Here is a 22,799-nt window from a genome sequence, read left to right on the forward strand (position 1 = left end):
CTTCACTGCAGATTTCTCCGAACAGCCCAGAGCTGGGGTCAAAGCAGCAGTGCCATTTCAAACAAGACCCTATTTACTACTCAGGTAATACCACAGGAAGACAGGGGACACACGTAAGGAAACGCATAACTGAAGTAACTGTGAAACAGTAAGATTTCACAAATAAAACAACCAGCATTTATTGTTGTATTACAAAACACTTCATATTTTGGCAATATTTTACAGTTTATCCTTTTCCTTCTTAGGGCCTGTTGAAAAGGTATGGGGGGAAGAAACGAGGAAAATGTTGAAATCAAGATTAAATTTCAATGTCTTGCTTAAAAAAAATCCTCCCAAGCCGCTCCAGTCCCTCCCACCAAAATAAAAATCTAGTTTCACTCAATCCCACTATCCAAGGAGGCCATGGGTGAAGCGGCAGGCAAAACTCTGGCAATTTCACTACCAAACGCATCAAGAAGACAAACAAAACATTCACAGTGGTCTTCAGTATGGTCTGTTGCGTTGATCATTTCTGAAATCATTTCTGAAAGGGAGATAAAAAGTTATGAGGAATCCCTTAAGCAAATAACAAACAGTCCCTTCAGTCAAATATCTCTGTGCCAACAACTTTGTGCTCTTCTGTGTTTAGATAGCGTTATCCAACAACGCTCACAAAACACCCTCAACAGGCAAACTGACTTATTTTCTTTGGAAGCTCCTATCTGTAGTTCATATTTTCATAGCACAGTTGTGTGTGCACACACAAACACCACTCTTTTCCTCACAGTCCCTACCGATTCCACAGTCTGTATGCTCCACAACCCAGCAAGGGCAAAGAAACTGCTTACCTTCCTCCCATTTTACCACCATAGCCACCTCCCCGATCGCCGCCTCTGCCACCACGCCCTCGATACCCTCTTTCTCCTCCGTAGCCACCTCTCCCACGAAAATCTGGAGGAAAACGCGAACAGACACATCAGCCAGGTTTTTGAAAAAGCTGCAGGTGTCATTCACACTTCTAACACTTCAGAAGACACGCAGTTGTTTTTACACACCTCCTGACGGACGTGAATCTTCTGGTCTGGGCTCACCACACTGGTTGCAGGAATTCCTGCGAGCGAAGTTCATATTACCACAGCCCCTAGAAAAGACAAGGATTCCCCAGACTTAGCTGCTAAGAAACTCAGAGAGCATACACGAAACACCACTGCCCAATTAAAATGACACTTACGGGTTAGGACAAACCCAATCACCATTTTTGGGTTCCCCACTTCTACCTTGGAAGCCCCCACCTCTTCCATATCCACCTCGTGAGCCTGTAGACAAAATTATAGTCAGAATTAAGGAGGGGAAGTGTCTATGACCTATACATGAGAAACATTTCCTAAGGACGGTCACTGGCTTCAGAACCCAAGTGACAGACAGACTTTTGAGGTGGAAGAAAGTGTTTAATGTAAATATATCCCTACTAGGCAAGCCTCTGAAACTGTATTAGGAACTCTGAAAGCACCAGGTAGTGCCACTGACAAAAAAAATCACACCACTACAGAATTCAGCATCTACCAGCTGATTTATTACTAGCTACAAGACAGCTAGACTTGAGCAAATGACAACAGAAGTTTCAGCCACCACCAAATCTCAACAGCATTCGATGTTCTGAAGTTAATGTATCTGCACAGCTGAAACACACATGGTCATATGGACAGATTTATAACTTAGGCAGATGGGGAAAACTAAGAAGCAAGGACAGCACATGGTGGCCAGAAAAAATTTGCTCCACCGCATATTTTTTATAAATTCTTTTTCAGCAGTAAAAGGAAACTTGATCTGTTTGAATTGCCAATGGGTAAAAATAAACCCACTATGTGCATTAATAACATTTCACATAGATTTAACAATGTAGAGTATCAATCCCATATGGCCAGGCTTAGTCACAGAACAAAAATTTAACAAAAAAAAATGTCTGTCTGGATCAATGCCAGGATGCATCTGGTAGAAGCACAGGGACAACATAGTTCTTGCTTTCTGCACCAAGAGGATTAAGAACTTTTATACCAATTGAAGTTCTTGAAGAATCATTTTTTATCAACATACAAAACTCCCTGATATAAGAACTAAAATTTGTTGACAGCCACTGCTCAAATCATGCTTCCTGTAAAATGGTAATTAATATCCAATGGACTACTGACAAAGCTGTATTATGCAGAGAATCAGGGAGAATAACATCCTTTTAATTACAGGAGTCAGACATCTAACTGCTGCTCCAAGTCAGCTGAATAATTTACCCTGCTTAATAGCATCGGGAAACATCAGAGTATGTCAAGGTTTTGCTGTAGTAAGTGAATACTCACTGGGAATTCACACCTATACATGTGGAACCTGTACAGCCTCAACATCAATGTTACACTGGCTCTTTAAAAGCAATGCTGAGACATGATCTGGAGACTTTCCAGTTCAAAAGGAAAGCATAAACTCTGTGCTGTGCAAAAGAGATTACAGATTTCAGTTCACTTAACTTGGTTCAATCTTTGTTACTCCCCTTCATGGCAGAATCCCAAAGGCCCATATACTTTGATGAATCACTGCTTCAAAGTCAACTTCTCTTTTATAAACCAATAATAGTTAAAAAGCATTTAACTGTGCAAAAACAAGGGTTCTACGGATTTTAGTCCCACCTCGACGTCCGCCACCTCCACCTCCTCTCATGAATTCAGGCCTTCTTGTTGCAAAAGAAACTTTGATAACATTGCCATTGAATTCTTTTCCTGTGTAAAGACATAAAGTGAGAGAAAGATCAATACAGCAGCAAGTTCAGAAGAACAGAAGTGATTTGCACATACAGACTGAATACAAAGCTCTTGAGACACAGGGAGGCTGCAGTAAATCTCTTATTTTTGAAAGCACTGGTCCAACTGTGAGATGGCAAACACTGAGTTACTTGCTCAGTTCTCCATAAATCCACAGGTATTTCTCTTAATTTACATGTGATCTATAAATTGCAATTTAAAGAGACACAGAAGAATATTTAAAACATTTTTTGTCATGTTCATGGGTAAGTAGTTTGGATGTTAAAACTGTTTGCTCTTCCCCCAAGTCAGACGACAAGGCTTTTGTACAATTCAACAGCCAGCACAAAAATTAAATACTCCCAAGTAAGGGCAAGACATGAACTCTTTAAATAGAAAGTCTCAGCTCTTCATAGATACAAGGTTTATCACAGAACAAACAGGACTGCATGTGTGCATAATATAGTTGTATTTGCTGTACCCTCCTAAACAAAAGTTAATTTGCATTTTATTAGCAAAATATAAACCAACAAATAGCATGCCATGCCAGATTTCTTACACACTATCATTTCACATCAGAAGCACAGTGTGTACTTTTGTTTCTGCCCAGTATCACTAAAATTCTGTGAACAGACAAGGTCATAGCAGCAGGCACTCCCTGCCCCCCCCGCCAAGTTTACTACTACAAGAGAGTATCACTGCATTCCCTGCATCAAGGCTGAAGAGTTTTGTATCAATGTATTTCTGGGATCTGCTCTCTTCCTCCACTGAACCCATAATTTAAAAAAACCTTGTTTTTCACTGCATATATACAAAGCACTTGGCACTAGGTTGCCACTACCATTGGCAAAATCTAAAAATGCTACCACAACACTAATAATATCAATACTTACACTGTAGGAAATCCCTCCAGCTGCTAACAGAGATTACAGCTCTATTGGTCTGAACAAGAAGTTACACCCTCCTGAGTAACGTGAACATGAGCTCTCACACTTTGTGCCGGGGTGACTGAAGTACAGCAGCAAACCCTGAGTTTCATTACACATTTTTGGTCTTAATCACCAGCTGCTGTTCCACCGAAGGAGAGAGAAAGCCAGCACACACAAAATACCATGAAATAGAGGTCTTTGTAAAAAAACAAAAAAAAAAACAAAAAAAACCCCAACCACAAACCAAAAAAAAAAAAAAGCCAAACAAGTATCATGGGGTCCCCAACGAGGTTATTGATTTGCTTTTTTCACTGCTTGTTAGATTCATAAATAACAAAAAGAACAGGCACTCTCACCCACCATCAAACCAGTCAATTGCTGCTTTAGCAGAAGGAGGGTCATCAAAAGATACTGTTGCTTCTCCCTTTGGTTTGCCAGTATCCTTATCTGTATAAAGATTTATCATAGGTTTGCCAGTCTTTTTGTTGGTCTGAAAGGAAAGGTTGTACACTTGGCATAAGAGAAATAATGGTAAAGCCAGTTCATAGCATAAACTCTTAACAGCTAAGTATCATTAGAAAGAAGATTCTCTTGGAGCTAGCCTGCAGAAACAGATGCTTTTGACTGACGGATACTGACTGGCTGTTCTCCATGGAGTAATGATGGGCCCAGTTTTAACAAAAAAGGAGGTCAAGTGCCGGAAGCCCTAATTTAGAATTGCAAAAACAGAAGAAACAGCCACAGAACACAGAAGTAGACTTGCTGAAGGACGAGGGTGGTACAATGGACAGAGTGTCAGTGTTAAGGGTTATAAAGACTAAAGAGATACGAAGCAATCTAAATGTCACTAGAAAAAAGCTGCTAGTGCTGCCAGCTTACAAACGAGCTGTCATCTGGGAACCCAGATAAAAATATTATCTACAACTGCTGGGGAGTCAGAGCAAGCGTCTGCCTTGAATGATACCACTACATTTCCAATACAGTAGCTTCACAAGTTCTCTTCCTTCTTACCAGTGACTTCTCATTTCACATACCTTTATAATACCAATTTGTTTGAAATAGTCTGCCACTTGATCTGTTGAAACATCCTGTCCAAGTCCTTGCACGAAGATAGTGTTGTTATCAGAGTTGTCAGACTCTGAATCTATGAAAAGAGAAGCTACATTTACCACGCATTTTTGTGGTAGCAACAGAAGCAACATTTTAAGCTCAGGTCTGTGTTGCCTAGTAGCAGGCCCCGAAATCCCAAAGACATCTTACTTGAAATAAAAGATGAGCAGAGAGCATAATTCTGAAATTAACACCATCAACTTCCAAAATGCATGCACAGCACCTTCAGATGCTGCAGTACATCAGAGACTGAACACACTCAACAGCTGACCAGCTGTCTGCCACACACTCAACCTGCCCATGCAGCTTGGACATCCAACCCACCAAAGCAGTATATGTTTTAAATAACACGAGTTTAGCCAAAGTGTTATGGCAGTGAAAGCAGCTGCTTGGCTCAAGCAGATTCAAAGTTAATCAGCAAATTCTTACTTGCTGCATGAAAAGACATCAAAAAATTCACATGCACTTCAATAAAATAAATTTCTTTCAAGGAAGACAGCTTTAGCTAAATTTCTTTTGAGCCGTGGGGATTGCAGCCACATCCATCTTTCTAGACATACATTTTAAAAGCAATGACCTAAGAGCTACAATCCACTCCCACCCACTGCTTGTTTCCTTACCAGCATCTGATCTCGGTCCATAATCCCTTTGACCTATGAAATGGGTTTTAAAAAAAAAAAAAAAAAAAAAAAAAGAAAAAGACTATATTTAGCAAAACATTTTCAAGTGACTTTTATAGAGACAAGAAAATATTTAAAGTATGTATGTAATGCATCTAAGATCTCAAACATTAACCAGAGATTTAGAGAATATTTAGATTAAACGTTCAACAGAAGGTGTCTGTAGGACGTTAACATGTTATTTAACTTGCAGCATGTGGCAGGTGCCACACTGATGCTATGCTGGTGTTATCTTGCAAATGCTGCTTGTCAGATCACCAAGCAGTTTACCACTTTTTTTTTTTTTTACCTCTAGTACCTTTCTAAGAAGTATTTGTAACAAAAATTAAAAAAGAAAAGAAAAATAAATCCGGTGAACGTCACTGTCTCCACAAATTCTTTCATGCAATTTGACAAAGTAGAAATCCAGTTTATTGCTAAAAGTTTGGCTATTAAAACTCATGAACACACCAGCCTCACCAAAACGCTACAATGCTTCTACTAGATAGTAACAAGATATTGGTGGCTTTTAGATTTATAAAGAATTTCCACTGAAACATTTTTGGATACTCGGCACTTACCACCATAATTTTTGAAGCCACCACGGTCACCACCACTGCAGAGGAAAAATTGAAGAAATGATTTCTTCCTTAAGTCTCTATGTGCTGAGCCCAAGGCTCAATCTACAGTTAACTGATCACAAGTTGAGAGTTACTGTCTGGCAGCTAAAGCACCATCTCTGTGTTCTCCTCACTACTCATTCATGTTCAAAGATTAAATTACATGAAAGTGAATAATCTCACAGGGTGCTGCATGGAGAAGAGAAGCCCTAAAGACTATTTTAAACTAACCCATACACTTGTCGTTGTTTCAATACCTTCTCCCATCCCATAAGCCAAAATGGCTGCTATTAAAAACTGGGTTTTAAACCAGAAACATTATTTTCATGAAGGTTAATGGGCTTTAATTGTAGATGTAATTGCTACTTTGGAATAATTAGTACTTTAGTACTTTCCTAGAAGTAAGAAGAGCTAAAGTTAATCAACCTCCATTGTTATGCATTTACATACAGGGCACAAATTCGCAGTATCAGCCATTCTCTGAGAAAGGGTCTGTGGGGACCTACTGTACTATGAGCACTTGACATTACAGAGAAGGTGTGTGTATGTGAGCTTCAAAAGCAGAGGCCGTGAAGTTTTATTTCATTCATTCTGAAACCTGTGGCACAAAATGTAGACCAAGTTAAGAGATTACACACATCAATTTTCAAAGGTTAGAGGGGATTGTAAACAGGATGTTATGCCTCCAGTTATGTGCATGAAAATAAACCCTCACTGTTTTCAATGTAAATGGTCGTACTGGTAGGATTTTTCACAACAGCATTTTTAATTGCATCCATGTTATGAACACAATATAATCAATATTCAAAGCCTTCAGGAAAAATACAACCACTGGATTTTTTAGAAAGTCAATAACCAAGTGTCAGAAAGACTGTCTCATGCTGTCATGTACAACTGCCTGCTCACCTTCCTTCGCACATGGGACAGCTGCCACCTGAGAATTAGGCAGGGTCACCTAATCCTGACAGCTTTCACACTCAGCAGCTAAGATAAAGCCAGTTTAATTCAAACCCTGCTGCAGAGGGCTATCTCCAGACTCTGGAAGTATTGTGCCAGTATGAGCAGCCTCTTCACCAATGTGCTTTACAACCTGAAGTCACTCCAAGTTTTATTTCAATCTATCTACCAACATATCAGAGTCCAAACATGGGACACAAGTACCCCAGCAAAAGGCAATGAAATAAAATTAGGGAGTAACTTCTTTGGCACTCTGTATACCTGTTTTCTGTCACAGCAAATGCAAAGTCATGAATGGGAGGTACTGCTTACTTAACATGTATGAGAAAATCTGTCCAAAACGAGGGACAAAACAGAAATAAGGTTTCAACAGATATTATCAAAACTTGATTTAGAGAGACATTCTTTGAAGGGTGACTGACATTCTGTGACAGTACCTGTAAGGAGTATTAGATGTTTGTCACAACAGACTATCACTTTTGCTGAGAGTTTTCTTAAAATAAATTTTTGCTGCAGATTTTAAATTGCTTCTCCACAGAAAAAATATGAATGCTAAACTGCAGTGTCATTTACTTGTAAGTAATTCATTCTGCTCATTAAAGAGGTAAAATGAATGAATTTTATATGCAACATCAGAGCCGGTCTTTATTCAAGGCTGGCTGTTTTTAAGAACTGATGATAAAAACACAATGGTGATCATGAAATTTACTGTAAATACCTTTTTGCCACCTCCAATTCACTTCAGCTAAAAAAAACCCACCTTCGTTATGACACAACAGTTTTCAGTAGGATGTCTGCTCTTCTAGGATTTTAACTCAGAAATAACAAGAGTGAATACATCAACCATGGCAATGTCATCAAAGCTTTCCAACCCTAGATTATGGTCCTAATTCATCAGGACAGCATTATCCAGACCATTTATGTTTTCTGATTTGAAAGTATAGAGCAGCAGAGACATAAATTAGAAAAACCCAACCATCTAAAAACCTACAGAAAATAAGTTTGTGATCAACACAGCCAGGATTTTACAGGAAGTGTGGATTTTGCTAAGCTGCTGGGGTAAAAATGTGTGCACCATGATTCTGAGAAGTGACAGAGCTGGATGTATAAATGTAAAGGAAGTCATAGCCAAATGCCTAATTTCTAACTTTGTGCTACAGTAATTCTGCACCCCGCACTAACAAGTGCAATCCACAATTTTTAATTAGTTTTTTAATTCATGTCTGCAGAAATATGTTTTTGCCCAAGTATGCTTCAGCACGTCATCTTCTGCTTAGTCTTATGTGACCAACCCAACCAAAATCTGCATCAGTTCAGTGACAGATACCTTCGATGATTAATGCTCTCCTCCATTTTTAAGTCCCATTTCATATGTGATTTATAAAGCTGCAGTGTGTTACCTTCCTCAGATCGCTGGGCAAAGCTACCTAGGATGCCCAGCAGGCATGTAGATACACTGCAGCAAGTGAAGTCAAACACACAAACTGCTTGCAAGCAGCTGATGCCACAGTCTCCTATTCACCCCTCACCGAGACCCAAAATCCAAGTCTCAGCCTCAGCAACTGAATTAGTTCCCTCACTATTGTCAGGGAACATGTGGAAAATATAACTGCAGTGTTTCACAGTCTATTGCTTTACCAGTCTTGCACAGAGACCTAATCGATGGGTGATCAGATGGAGTTTGGAGCTTCAAGATCTTATGTTTGGATCATGAACACATAGCTAAAACTCAGCAATGCCACCAACAAAGAAATTAAAAGAGACTGAACTGCAAGCAGCCAGAATGAGTACGTGGCACCATTCATAGTGACAAACACCTATTGCTATGAAAGAAATGTCATCAGATGTTCTTTTCTCCTATATTCAGTCATATATTTAAACATCACCTACTTGAGTTTAAATGGGGTTCATCTGAACATGGCTTACTTCAGCTGGGAATAACTCCTTAAATTAAAGGCACAGTTACATGGAGGGCTGAACATTACAGATACAAGAAATATACTTAAAAAAAAGTGATCAGATATTGGCAGAGGTAGCACTAAGAATCCAGGAACCGAATTTCAGCCTCCAGCATGCATCTATGTCTCGCCAAGCATGTGAGAGTTACACGTATGAATGTATTTTTACAAACAAGAAAGGAATGCTTAGTGCACCAATAAAGTCACCAACAGATGGCTGCTTTTCTGCTGCCTGTATTTATTGCCTCTGTTCCTGTTTTTCCAAAGTCTATATAAGGCTAAGCTCAAGCATATACATTACTAGTCAAAATATTAATTCTGAACACAAACCGCACTGTTGTAAAAAACATTTGCACTAAGTGGTAGTTTCTTTATATCACGATAAGCTAATTTCCAGTCATAATAGCTAACACAGCAATTAAGCTGCATAGGTAACTTTTGTTTATAGTACATCAACATAAAATCTGCACAAGAGGGGAAAAAAAAGTCTATGCTGAGGGAAGTTAGGATTTCTATGACAGGGCAAGTCACAGGCATGGCTACTCGACTGCCTGAATGGCTTTCCCAAGATGAAAGAAAACAAACCTGCTGTGTATTGCTACTGCATTTCCCACCTACATGCTTAGCCAAAATAATTGGGTCCCACAACCACAAATGAGCAATTAATTCCTTATTTTTTGGATGAGGACTCTAACAAAAAGGTGACTTATTCTACACGGAAACTTGGAAGAATAACTTAGGGGTAAAACTCTGCATTCTCAAGACCTGGTATACCTGCTTTCTAACCAAAAGAGCTCAAAGATGAGACTCTTCTACTGTGGGTTTTAAAAAAAGAGATGATTTTGCTTCTTAGCCGAAATACAAATTACTGAGATCATAAATTTTTCAAGCTTCAAAATGAAAGGGTGGAAAAATTCTACTAAAATCCCAAAAGATGTAATTTGAAAACCTTAAAAAAAAAAATCTGAAGAATAATTTTGAAACCCAAAGTTACTAAGATTAAAAAGTGAACATCTGACACATAAGAAAATGATTGTTCTCTATTGTAATAATATCAGGTAGGGAATCTGAACAGTAATTTCCCAAAAGATATTTTCTTCTCAGTGCTGCACGACTTTGCACAGGCACAAAAGAAAAATGAGTGCTGGAAGCGTTTATTACCATACATATTCAAGCCATTCTAGTTTTCAGAATGATTCATACCTTAGTATTCCCAACTATGTTTTGAAGTACTCTTATAAAGGTCATTCAAAGAAATGAAAGCTCTCAAAATTTAAAAATGCTAATTTGATTTTGCCCCAAGTATTCCAGAATAATTTTTTTGCACTTGCAGACTGCTCTGAGAGGTCTTGCACGCAGGGTAAGTTTATACAGGTAAACGCAACATGCAAACATCTTGCAGGAGAACTGATGTTGCAGCCAAAGTATCACACGTACAGGACAGCAGCAAGTCAGCAATGACACCTGTAAAGAGTGTCATTGGCCACTGATGGCCCAGCACTACAGAGCAGATCAGGCAATACAGCTGTAAGAACACTGGGTAATGCTCTGACCGATGAACAACAAGCTGCAACAAGTTCTCCCTGCATTTAAATGCCAGCCAGGACAAAATTTTTATTACTAGCTAACACAGAAGAGATTAATTCGCTATGATCTCAAGTTAGCTATTATTTTTTTTTGTAATGCCAAGGAACAGGGTTTTTTTTGTCTTGCTGGAACTCATGTACACATTATTTTCTAACCACTATAAAAATCAAAGCCTACATTATTACAGCAGTACAAATATTTATGTAGACAAGATTTTTTGACAAATTATTTCCTGATGGCTACGGGATTTCCACAATTTAATTAATGCTAAACATTAAAATGCGATCAAAGTAAAAACTGAAAATGGTAACTAGTTACTGGAGATAGACTTGACATTCCTACACGAGGCTTGCGGGAGGGAAGAAACCCAAGGAAACAAAACCAAAAAACTACCCCGAAACCCCACTTTTTCACAGGACTAAACACAATTTCTTACCTTATTAGAGGTTATTTTCTCCTTGATTATACAGTTTGTCTTTTCATTTAACCTTTTACACTTTTCTACTAAGCATGTCTTTGGTAAAATACATGTCAGAAGCAGAATCCTCCATCATAATTATGTAGAAAGACTGAATGAACATTATATGAACGTGTAGTTTCAGAAAAATTTCACTGCAAACAGCATTAAAGACTGCATCACTTAACAGACTCCCTGATAAATGTCTTCCCACTTTGCTGTATTTTCCCCCACTTCTCCATTCACCTCCACTCTTCTCCTTCTTTTGGCTTTCAAGTCCACTGAAGTACTAGTATCTACATGGACGTGTGAACAAAATTTTTCTTACATTTTGGAAAAATATGGGTAGAGGCTTTATTTTCACAGACACTGATTTATCTTACTTTATCTTGCAAAGACAGAGGTTTATTTCAAAGTGATAATCCAGCAAAAGTATGGTTTTTGAAGCTCACATTCATTCCTCTTAATGGAAAGGGCTCAGCTACAAACAATTTTTTAAAACCCCAGATTTTGTCACAGGAATATGGAAAATCCTCACCCACACAGAAAAGCTAATTTTTAAAAATTGTTCAGTTTTAACTAAAAATTAACTTAAAAATTACTTTGCTAGTTAAGTTTATGCTGTATAAAACCCCAGCAAACTGTACATAAAATAACTATTAACAGGCTTTTGTAATCGTGCTAGCACACCTAACTAGGAGAGACAGGGTCCACCTATGTCATCAAAACAGCAAGCTACGAAGTACAATTTGGGACCACCTTAAGAGCAGACAAACTTTTTATTTGTTTTTAAAACATATTTAAAGTAAGCAAGTCTTAACACACTGTTGGGTTATTTTATTTAAATTAGATCAGCTCAAACAAACAGCATTGTATAATTAGAGCTCTTTATCTGGAGTTCTAGCAGTAACCCAGATCCGTGCAGCCTATTAAAGGGTAAGTGGTGCTGACAAGCAGCACTTCAAAGCTCACTGGAAGCTTCAATGTTCTCACTTGGCCTCAATGAGCACTCTACACCCCAACCATTTCACAGAGGTACATTCAGTGTAGGCAATTGTGACAGTTTATTAAGAAATAATAATGTCATCTGGCCTAATTCAATAGGATTTAAAGCAAAGGTCCCAATCTCTCAGACCTATGCATGAAATCATCTGCAAGCAAAAAATTAAATATGTGCATGAATTTTCTTGACAGGAACAGGGTCTAAGGCAACAGCAGAAAGGGTAACAGTATTGTTAGTATTTAAAAATCTATCTAAAATTAATGTGTTGAGACTGACAGCTAAACCAATAATAAAAACTGTATTTTAATAGAAGATTAAAACTGCAAAACCACTAATGAACCAGTAATGTTATTACTAAATTACTTCTAAATTATTTAGAAAGCAGAAAAGCCAACCTTTGTGTAATGATTTGTCTCTGTAAAGTCAAAATAATTCCTTGCTAAAATGTTAGCTACCTTAGCTATGAATTTTATAAAACTTTCTCAATCCCTGACTGTTGGTTTTCTTGTCACTGAAAAGAATTTTTTATAGGTTTTAAAAGACCTTATTTCAAGGGATGGGCTCAGGCAGTTTTTGTATTGCAACTCATATAAATAAAATGCAGCTATCTGTCCTAACAATCAAATGCTTGGTCTCAATCTATCTGAACCTAAAAGCTTTTCCTAGGCAAAATGCATTTCTCTGCAGTGCAGAAAGGTTTAATTTTAGAAACCTTCCATTTTTGGAAATCTAAATCTGAACCACATTAAGAATAGACATATAGTAAATAAAAATAAAAAACAGCTAAATAATAAAAAACAAGGGTAAGGAACTGCAGGCACTGGAATGAGATCACTTACCTATATCCAGACATATGACCTCTTCCATCCATGTCATATCCCCCTCTACCTCCTCCCTGTGACCCGCCATATCCTCTATTATCTTCTCCATACCTGCTCTTTTCACGACGATCATCTGGAGGAATAAAACAAAACAACACACGAGTAAGTTGTAGTGCAAACTGCAGTGCAGTGAAAATTCCCACTCTACAACTTTTTTTTCTCCCTCAAGTCTGCCATTTAAATCTGGAATGCATCGACTCTTAAATCTCTTCTTACATTATCTATACCACAAAGTAATGGAGCAAAGTTTTATTTTGTTGCAGTTATCTCCCTTGGCTTCCAGGGCCACAAGGTATCTCAGAATGTAAACACTCTGTACTTTAATTACATTTTCCAAACATTGAACACATTGTCTAAAATACACTTTTCATTCTACTTCCATACAGCCTTCCCATTTTACAAAAGACATTACTGAAGACTGAACAAGGATAAAGAGTGTGGGTTGCACCACTTGTGTGAAGTTACTGAAAAAAAAAAAGGTCGATCTCGCACTTCTCATTTCCTTCTATCCCACAATTCACCTACACAGCATAAAGCTGGAATGTGAAGTGCAAAAGCTCTTCGTGACTGATCAAGACATGTCACCCTCATGCAGGAAGAAGGTTCAAAGTAGCTTAGGAAGAAAATTCCACATAGAATTTGCAGAACTCGGAGATGGACTCTGCAAGGCTGCCTCCAACAAATGCAACTGCAATGGTTTTGGGGCCCAAACAGTTTTTCACCTCTGTGTAATGTTTTGAAAGTCTTAACACATAAAACATTCCCCAAGAATATCAAGAAGAAGAGCTTTAATTATTCATCAAATCAACTGTCTGTGGAAGGAAATCCAACTATTTCACAGTGTTTCTGCTCAATTTTATTAGCCAACATTGAATTCAACCTGTGAATTTTACCTTGGCTGTTGTGGCTATAGCTTCCCTTCTGAGACTGGTAGGACTGCTGAGAATGGCCATATGAGCTTTGGTGCTGGTTATAGCCTGACTTTTGGTCATATGAGCTCTGGTGGCCATAGCCCGACTGCTGGTCATATGAGCCCTGGTGGCCATAGCCCGACTGCTGGTCATATGAGCTTGACTGCTGGTCATAAGAGTCTTGGTTTTGTCCATAGCTTGACTGCTGGTCATAAGAGCTTTGGTGCTGACCATAGTTTGACTTTTGTTCATAAGAGCCTCTTCCACTTAAAATAAACAGAATTTGTATTAATAGCTAAATGTTCACAGAAGAGAGAGCAAAATAATGGCTGAAAATTCATGACATGACTAAAATCTCCTAGTCACAGTTACCTCCCAGTCATTACTGGCATACAGATATGAAAATACTCTGCGTTTCATCTCTATTGTGTGTGCAAAATTTTGCTTTCACTGAATTGAAACCTGTCTTCTTCTGGCTACCATTTGGCCAAGAACTTTTCTAACTCTTGTGATGTTCTCTAACATACTTGCAGTTCTTCCCACTTCAGTGCTATCTACATATACTATCCCACCAACTTTCATCAGAAACATTGACCAATATCACATCCAGGATACCCCAACTCAATGTGGCTACACATTGTAAGAGGGAGTCATAAATCTTCTCTGACTAATAACTTTATAGCAACCACAAGGAAATCTCACCCACACTGTATTTCCCTAGGCTACTTCAGTATCCCAGGCAGAAACAAAAGTATTTTGAAAATCTATATCTACAAGAGAACTATTGTTCCAGTTGGGTCACCCTTTCATAGCAAGTAACTATATAGATTTACGGGAAATAAATTGCATCCAGGCAACACTGGCTGTTACTCATACCTTTGTTTTCCTCTTGGGTACTTAGTTGCGGCTTAACTGTATTATTTTTTCAGCAATTGAAATTAATCACTGACCTCTGCCACCCTTTCTTCTCTTCCTCCTCCCTGCTTCCACCCTTTTTCAAAAGATGAGGCACTACATTTGCCACTCTCCAGTCTTTGGCAATCTTACTTGCTAACCAAAATGTCTCAGAAAAACAAAGAAAAAAATACAGGAGCCTACAGAAAGCTCCCACCAGCTTTTCAAAGCACTCTAAGATGAAGCCCATTGGGTCCAACCAATCTCAAAATATCCCATCCGTGTAAATACAGTCTGATCTGCTCCCTCCCAGTTCTAGCCTGTATCTTAGCTTCAAAAACTAATCCCAATGGCAAGGAGACTGTGAAGATTTTTTGAAGTGAAGATATGAACAAAAAAGTCTGCTCCACTTCAGCCTTTGCGCCATCACCAACAAGGAAGCATCGTTGAGAGCATCCACTATTTGCTGGTTTTCCTTCCTTCCCTCCCGTAGGATGCGAGAGCTACAATTTTGTGCCCATCCTCTTCAAAGTTGCGAACATTTACTTTCTCAGTTTCTCCTTACTTCTTACAATCATACCTTGAAAAGTTTCCCTCCAATGTAATTTTTTTCATTTTCTTGGTGAAAACCAACTTGTTGGAGAATCTATGCCCTGCTGCATTTTTTTCCCCACTAGACATCTACAGAGTTAAAAACTGCATTATTGCCTAGTCCTGTACCTTTGTACAGCTCTAAGAAACACTCAGAAAAGAAAGCAAAGCAAAACAAAACTTAACCATGTTCCTGCCTGCTTTAAGGACGTGAAAAACACACTCTGAGTGACAGATTACTGCTGACAGATTAACACCTTGCTTGTTTATATTAAGGTGTTTTGTAATAATACCTACAAAACCAGAAACCAAGTACAGGTTTGCTGAAGTCCAGACTGTTTTATCAGCTTGCAAAAAAATACAAAAAATACTTGGACCTTGGACACAAGAATGAGGTTTAGTACACAACAGTGTATTTTAAAGAGGTCACATGATCCTCAATAACAATCTAATGCAAGCCGTAACCGTGGGGTGTATGCATGAAGCTTGGAAATCAGATAATGAAGTAGCCCTAGAAGTTGTTACAGGAAGCTGGGTTGTATTTTCCAACGTACTTTAAAAGCTGTATCGTTCATCCTCCTGAAACTGATTTGAGTACAACATCACTTAACAAGTAAAATACATTTGTAATAGCATTAGGTACCAAATCAGAATGCAGTACACATACGCATATTTTAAGTTATTGATAAGGATATAAAACCATGATGGTCTGAGAATCCTACTGAGTTGGAAAAAGAAAAGATATTTCTTAAATGATATTTCTGAACCCTTTCCTCTTCTTACACCGCAAAAAGGCATTCTAAGTCAGATAAGTCTACAAATCTAACAGCTAAGAATTTCCTTGCTAACAGCTTATTTGAAGTTAATAAAGAGTACTGTAAGTTTATACAAAAGAATGTGACTGGAGAGGTACTTGATCTATCTTTTTCTTAATCAAAATACTCTCTACCAAGTCCATTCTTCATTGTAGTCACTAGCCAAAGAATTTCTAAAGTTTATCCCCCTGTACAGCTTGACTTCAAAACAACTGCTTCCATCCTTCTTACATGAAGAAATATTCTTCCCTTACCTCCGGTTCTTTCAGGCATTAAAGATGTCTTAAGAATGTGGATTTTCAGATGTTTGTCCTTTTTTTAGCAATGATAGCAGGAAATTTGTTATAGCTCTAGCCAAGAACATACAACTACTAGGCAGTACTTTAAATATTAGACACTCTTCATCTCAGCTTCCTTACCCTCTAGACGACCCTTTCTGCTGCCCCTGACTGCCATAGGACGGCTGGTTGTATGAGCTCTGATTCTGATTTTCATAACCGGATTCATCATCATATCCCTGGGAATCTTGTCCATAATCTGGAAATTGAGGAAGAAAATTTTTAGTAAATATTCACCTTTTAATTACTGTCAATGAATGTAACAAGCTAGCCAAACCTGTCTGATTTTGTCCATAGTTCCCATGATAGTTTCCATAGTTCTGTCCGTAGGAGGAATTGTCTCCACTCTGCCCATAACCAGAATATCCCTGTAATTTAAAGAACATACTCAAATACATGTAACTTTCACAGCAGGTAATTACAGTTTTCCTTCGTTAGACAGGACTGCAAACATCAAGCACAGCTGAGAATGGACTTCTTCCCAGCCTAGATATGGTCACCCAGGAACAACTATTTTTACTCAGGGAACACCTGCTTTGGAAGACACTATGTTGTTTTCAGCTTACCTGTGTTTGTCCATAATTTTGACTGCTCTGATTGCCATAGGAATAGCTGTAAGAGAAAAACTCATTTAGTAAATGCTTACAGTGCCCACCACATGGGTTGGAAAGTAAAGGTATTTTTGGTGTTATTTTAAGCTTCTTTTCATTCCAAAATAGGTGTTTAATCTGAGTAATGCAGTGGTAGGCATATCAGAACCGTACCGATCAACTAATGATTACTATAGTTGACTGTCAGAAGCCAGAAAAGCTTATTTTACTATCTGCTCTGTTTCAAGTGTAAATTTAGAGTACATGAAAGTTGGACTTCCTGTAATTTGACAGATTCTTCAGAATCACAGAAAACTCGTATGAAACCAAGGCATTTAAAGTTTTTCAGTGTATTCTTACAAAGTTAATTTTATTTTACTCAATTACTGTCAATTTGGTATTTGTTGAGCTATTCAACAATAACTTCATCATCAAAAAACACACTAGCTTTAGGTTATACTTACTCTTTATTCTGCCACCTTAAGACTTCGTGAACTGACAGAAGAACCATGTGCTGAAACTCATCTCATACTCAGATATAAACTCAAACTCACGCAGTGCTACATGCACAGAACCTTATCACTTTCATTAGCACAGTCAGCTTAGCCATGATTTTCATACTTCCATAAAAACACTTTTGTTTCACTGACTAAAATACCGCCCCCCCCCTCCAAAACATGCAGCTATTTTATAAACTGGCTTTTAAATTTCACAATTACGAACAGTTATCAGAGGGTTTTAACAAAAAGTTCCCTCCGACGGGAAAATAAAATGGAAAAATAAAATTTTACATCTATATGGCCCATCATCTTTACATTTGTATAACCTTTGACTGAAACCTTAGTGAATAGCTTAAAGTGGTCATATAAAAAACATTTCTTCTATAGTCATGACATTTCAAAAGTTCTTACTATTAAAAAGATGTCATTCCAATTTAAACCTGCTTATTGTCTTCTCTTCAGGAATATAAATTGCTTTCCTGTTTTATAAGACATCTTAATAAAGGCCCAGGGCAATAAGCTTTCTGCACCCGTAACTCCCAAAACAGATCAACACTGAATCATGCCCTAAGATTCAAACATCAAGCTGGGATTCCTAAATGGCCTTTTATTTTGCAGATTTAATTGCTAACAGCAAAAAAACCCCCAAAACCCCGCACATACCTCTGCTGGCCTCCAGACTGACTGTAACTTCCAGAATCTAGAAAAAGAAGTAAGTTATATTGAGAATTTCCAATTGACATTTTATTCCTCTACTAATATATGCCATCATCGATGAACAGAACGCAGCAGCTTAATTAATCAAGCGAAGCTAAGTAGGTCGGTCCTACTGAACCCCTTTTTAAGATGCCACAAGAAAAGCTCTGCCTAGCAAAAGGGCACAGACACAGGCAGAAGTTGGAGATGTAAAATCAGGGATGGAGGAACATGATTTAAGCTTCCCAAGGAGCAGGCTTCACTCCTCCAGAGATACCCACACGCCCCAGGCTGCTCTACACCCTACCAACTTCTTCACTACACGGACTCTGTCCATCTCACTTTCTATGCAGGAGTCCCAATTCCTCTTGACATTTTTGCTTGAAATTCCCATCTTCTTGTCAAAACCCAAACACCTTCTTCCTTTCCCTACCAGCCTCACCAGGACTGTCACTCTGGATAACAGCCCTGCAATCTTTCTATTCCTTTCAAATAACTTGAAGAATTTGTACAAATATTGTGGTGCCGCAGTCTAATAACAGTTATCAGGAACCTCTCTGTTTTCATCCCTGATTTCAGTCTTTCCCCCACTCACTCTCTCTAAATTCTACATCTAGAACTGACTAAAAAGCTGAAACTGAGAATTAATAACAATGCAGAGGAAGTGTCTATAAATGACTATAACCATTTTCCAATCAAAACACTCATCAAATTGCTGGAAGTCTGTTCATTACACCTCCCTCATCTGGTTATAAATCCAACCCTGCCAGTACTTACACATGTACTTAAACACAAGCATATATACTTCCAAGATGAGGATATTCCCTAAGCTATTCAGACATGAAACAGCATTTTAATGGTAAAGTATCTCCTCAAAGCAACACAAAGCATCAAATTTCATATTGTGTAAGAGAAACATTTACCAAAAGCTAAGATGAGACAAAATAATATTTTATTTCACGTGTCCTATAAAGCAGTTTCACTCAGATGTGAAACATTCTCCTCCTTTTGCACTGCTACACAAATATTTCATTGCCTTTTCATAATTTAAAAAAATCAACATAAAAGTGCAACTCAAACGTTTGTTGTTTTTAATGAGATTAAGGTCAAAGTTTTTCACTCTTTCAATTTAAATAATCACAGAGATTACTATTAAATAGGCAACCACATTTTAAAACTATGGTTTAACTCTAAAATTTATATGCCATTAATGCTGCTAATTAAAGCAAAGAATATTGCTGATCGGTTGTATCAGAAAGAATTCTTGAGCAAGGATGTAATTAGCTGTAAATTGAAGGACTACATTTAATCTCTTTAGCTTCTCCCTTACGAACTTCTGCCAAACCACAGGATTTTGGAAAAAGTTTGAAAGCAACCAGATAAGGAGCCTGTAAGATATGAATATGCAGAATCAGAGGAATTTTCTTTATTTATAGATTTTTCTACATCCTTTGTTGGACCTCTTAGTCTACAGACTTCTGGTTGATTTATTTTGGTGGGCTCAATGGGGACAAGAGTCTGTAAACAGTTTTGAAAACAACAGATAGTTTATTCTGGAAATCCCTGAATACACAGACATTTCTTCTGAATGTTTAAAAAACTCATGGAAAAATTTCCTGTGAATGAAGCAGGACAGAGCAGCCTAGCCACCCCGCACAGCTCACGAGGAGTATTCCTCTTACAACAGAAAAATCTGTGGTGAACGTTTGAAAACTGAAGTTCTCGTACAAAGTAATTCATATAAAGCAGCAGCATTGGTTCTGTAGTACAGACACACTGTCTCCATGCTCAGCTAAAGGCCTCCGTTGGGAAAAGAACCCCAGCCAGTGCATTTTTAAGCATCACTAGGGAGTAAAAACAGAGGAGACGCTCTCAGGTGCTTGACTGGTAAGTACCTGAGGTCTGGGAAGAAAGTGTTTTTAGTTTACTGCCCAACTTTACTCATATAGTAGAAGGTTTAATGGTCTGAACTCATTATACAGTAGCTTCGGACATGTTTTCTTCTCCGGGCAAAGGGCTGCCCTTGCATTAAAGGAGTCCTTTAACATACTTTGCTTTGTTTTGTTTTTATTCTCTATCATTTATACGTGGAACACGAGACAACACTAAAATGGCTCAATCCTAACAAAACATGGCTCACTCCACAAAGCATTTACAGCCTCGGAATTCCTCCTCCCACGCTGGGGCACACTACCTGTCTATGGCTTCACAGGGGCATTGCTGCTGGTGGCACGGAAACATTTCCACCTCAAATGGGACGAAGAAACATCCACACAACCTGCTCGCAGAAGCCCCAGGAGAAGCTGGGCTGTGTCAGGTCATCTGGGACAGCAGACATACCGTCTCTGTACTCAACTAAAGGCCTCCATTGGGAAAAGAATCACAGCCCGTGAATTCTTAAGCCCAGAGCAGGGGGTGTGTGAAGCTACCCCCTTCCCTATGCTATCACCCTGGGCGGGGGCTGCTAGAGCAGAATGCAGAGCAGATGCAGCAGTTACTGGGACACAAAGGTGGGTCTCACGCTGGAAGGGGGCGAGGAGGGCATGTCCCACGCTAAGGGGAGGTTACGCCCCAAGGGAAGGGGTGTTCACGGTCCATGGGGGGTGCTGACCCAAGGGGGAGCACACACACACCATGCTGTGGGGAGGGGCACAAAGGGGGTCCGCACCTCCCCCTGCGGCGAGGGGGACACACAACCCAAAGGGGGGGGGACACAATGGGGAAGGGCCATGACCCAGATGGGGGTGGCTTACAGCTCACATCGGGGGGTACACGACCCGAAGCGGGGGGGGCCTACACTGGGGGGCACGGACCGAAATGGGGTCCACACGCAGCAAGGGCCTAGATCCAAAAGGGGGCCTAAATCCACGCAGCACACAAGCGGACTGCCCCGATGGGCTCCTGCCCCCCCCCACTGCGGGTGGTGGTGGCCGGGCTGACCACGCCCCCGGCCGTAAAGGGGCGGGGTCCGGGCGGCCTCGCGGCGCCCCGGGGAAGGGGCGTGGCCTCGGTCGGAAGGGGGCGTGGCCCGAGGGGGCGGGGCTCCCCTCCCCCTCTTCGGTAAACGGGGGGGGGGTGGGGAGCGTGTGAGGGGGAAGGGGCCGCGGCCTTTCCCACCTGCGTCACACGGCGCTCGCCCATCCTCCCGCGCCCCAACCATCACCCGCGTTTTGGTGACGCGAAACAGAGCCGCCACCAACGCCCCCACCCCCCCCGCATCAGTCCGGCGGGCCTGGAAGCACCTACCCGAAGCCATGGCGGCGGCGGTGGCGGCCGCTAACCCGGGCTGAGGGATAAAGTGGCGGTGGGGAGGGGTGGGGGTAACGGTCAGACGCACCGACAGACCAAGCGCCGCGCCGGCCGCGCGCACACTGAGGCACCCGCAGCTCGCGCGCGGACTGCGGGGCCGGGCAGCCAATCAGGGCGGGCGGCACCTACCACCCGCGTGGGGAAGGGGGGGGTGTGTGTGTGGTGGGAGAAGGGCCGTACCAACTCATCGCGGTCAGAGGGGAGCGAGTGGGTTGTACCACGGAGAGGGTGCTCTGCGCTGTGTTTGTATGGGGCTGTGCAGGAGGGCGGGAATCGCTTAAAACATTAAATTAATTTAATTAATAAACACGCAGGGCATGGTTGGGGGGCTGAGAGGGAACCGGGGGGGCTGCTGTACGCCCGGCTTTCTGCACCAGCAGCCCCCTCGGTTCCCTCTCAGCACCCTAATTGTGCATCGCCATTTAGGCTGGAGGACTTTTAGGCTTTCCAAAAAAGAATTCACCATGCCAAACTTCACAGCAGCTGGGGGAGAAAGTCCTCGCTATGCTTCAGGCATGCACAGCCAGGAAAAGAAGCGAGATGCTAAGATGGAGTTAAAAGAAAACATCCAAAATCTGGGTCTTAAAGGAAAAAAACATCAAAAAAATACCCAGGTTTGCCAGGGTTTCCGACTATCTTAAAAAAGTCAAATACTGACCTGGAGAATGGCTTTCTAAGAAAAGGGATTGTGACCTCGGGAGCCACTTCTACGAAACAAGAGGCATTGCTTCAGAAAGGAAGATTAATGAGGAATGACCCGAAAGGACAGCAAAAGCAGGGTTGATTATTTAATCTGTTTGCTAGCAGTCATATTTCTTGTTTGTCTATTTCAGTCTGTTCAGTCTATTTCTTCTTTCAGATCAAGCTACCTTCTTGCAAGAGTTGGAGAAGGAAAGTTAACAGTTGCACACTTTCTGTCTCGTGACAGTCTGCACGTGCATCAGCTGGGGCAACAGCGAACGCTGCGAGGTTTTACCCTGTTTTATTTTTTTAAAGGCAGCGAAGAGCATTCTCTGATTTCAGCTGAATGGATTGAGCAGATTTGCAGACAAGTTGGGCTGTTTCTTTCCCCCCTGGGCATAGCAGCAGGAGGCAAATCCCAGTGCCACAACCTAAAATAAGTTTCTGCAAAACAAGCAGTGACTAGAATAATTAATTGTAAAAGAGGGGTTGAGCTCTCTCCGTGTCTTTCAGTTTCTCCTTGAAAAACAACATCTTTCCTGCGCCAT

The 22,799-nt window shown here is 40.2% G+C and overlaps 1 protein-coding gene across 2 annotated transcripts; it reads right to left on the minus strand.

Moving 5' to 3' along the window:
* Positions 1 to 154: 154 nt before the first annotated feature.
* On the minus strand, positions 155 to 21,666 carry TAF15 (TATA-box binding protein associated factor 15). 2 transcript variants are annotated; one of them, XM_068415797.1, is made up of 16 exons: positions 21,508 to 21,666; positions 18,229 to 18,265; positions 17,042 to 17,087; positions 16,753 to 16,843; positions 16,557 to 16,674; positions 13,820 to 14,103; positions 12,885 to 12,999; positions 6,045 to 6,079; positions 5,425 to 5,457; positions 4,729 to 4,838; positions 4,055 to 4,184; positions 2,655 to 2,744; positions 1,211 to 1,295; positions 1,035 to 1,120; positions 828 to 930; positions 155 to 523 (listed from the first exon to the last, which is right to left on the minus strand). In XM_068415797.1, exons 1-16 carry the CDS (start codon positions 21,515 to 21,517, stop codon positions 484 to 486), a joined length of 1,413 nt encoding a protein of 470 aa, XP_068271898.1. In that variant the 5' UTR covers positions 21,518 to 21,666; the 3' UTR covers positions 155 to 483. The 2 variants fall into 2 exon arrangements, with proteins under 2 accessions (XP_068271898.1, XP_068271899.1); XM_068415798.1 differs by lacking the exons at positions 6,045 to 6,079; positions 17,042 to 17,087; positions 18,229 to 18,265; positions 21,508 to 21,666 and having other exon boundaries at positions 16,753 to 16,841.
* Between the last annotated feature and the right edge of the window lie 1,133 nt (positions 21,667 to 22,799).

The sequence above is a fragment of the Nyctibius grandis genome, chromosome 18, assembly GCF_013368605.1.
Source record: "Nyctibius grandis isolate bNycGra1 chromosome 18, bNycGra1.pri, whole genome shotgun sequence".
Taxonomy (NCBI): domain Eukaryota; kingdom Metazoa; phylum Chordata; class Aves; order Nyctibiiformes; family Nyctibiidae; genus Nyctibius; species Nyctibius grandis.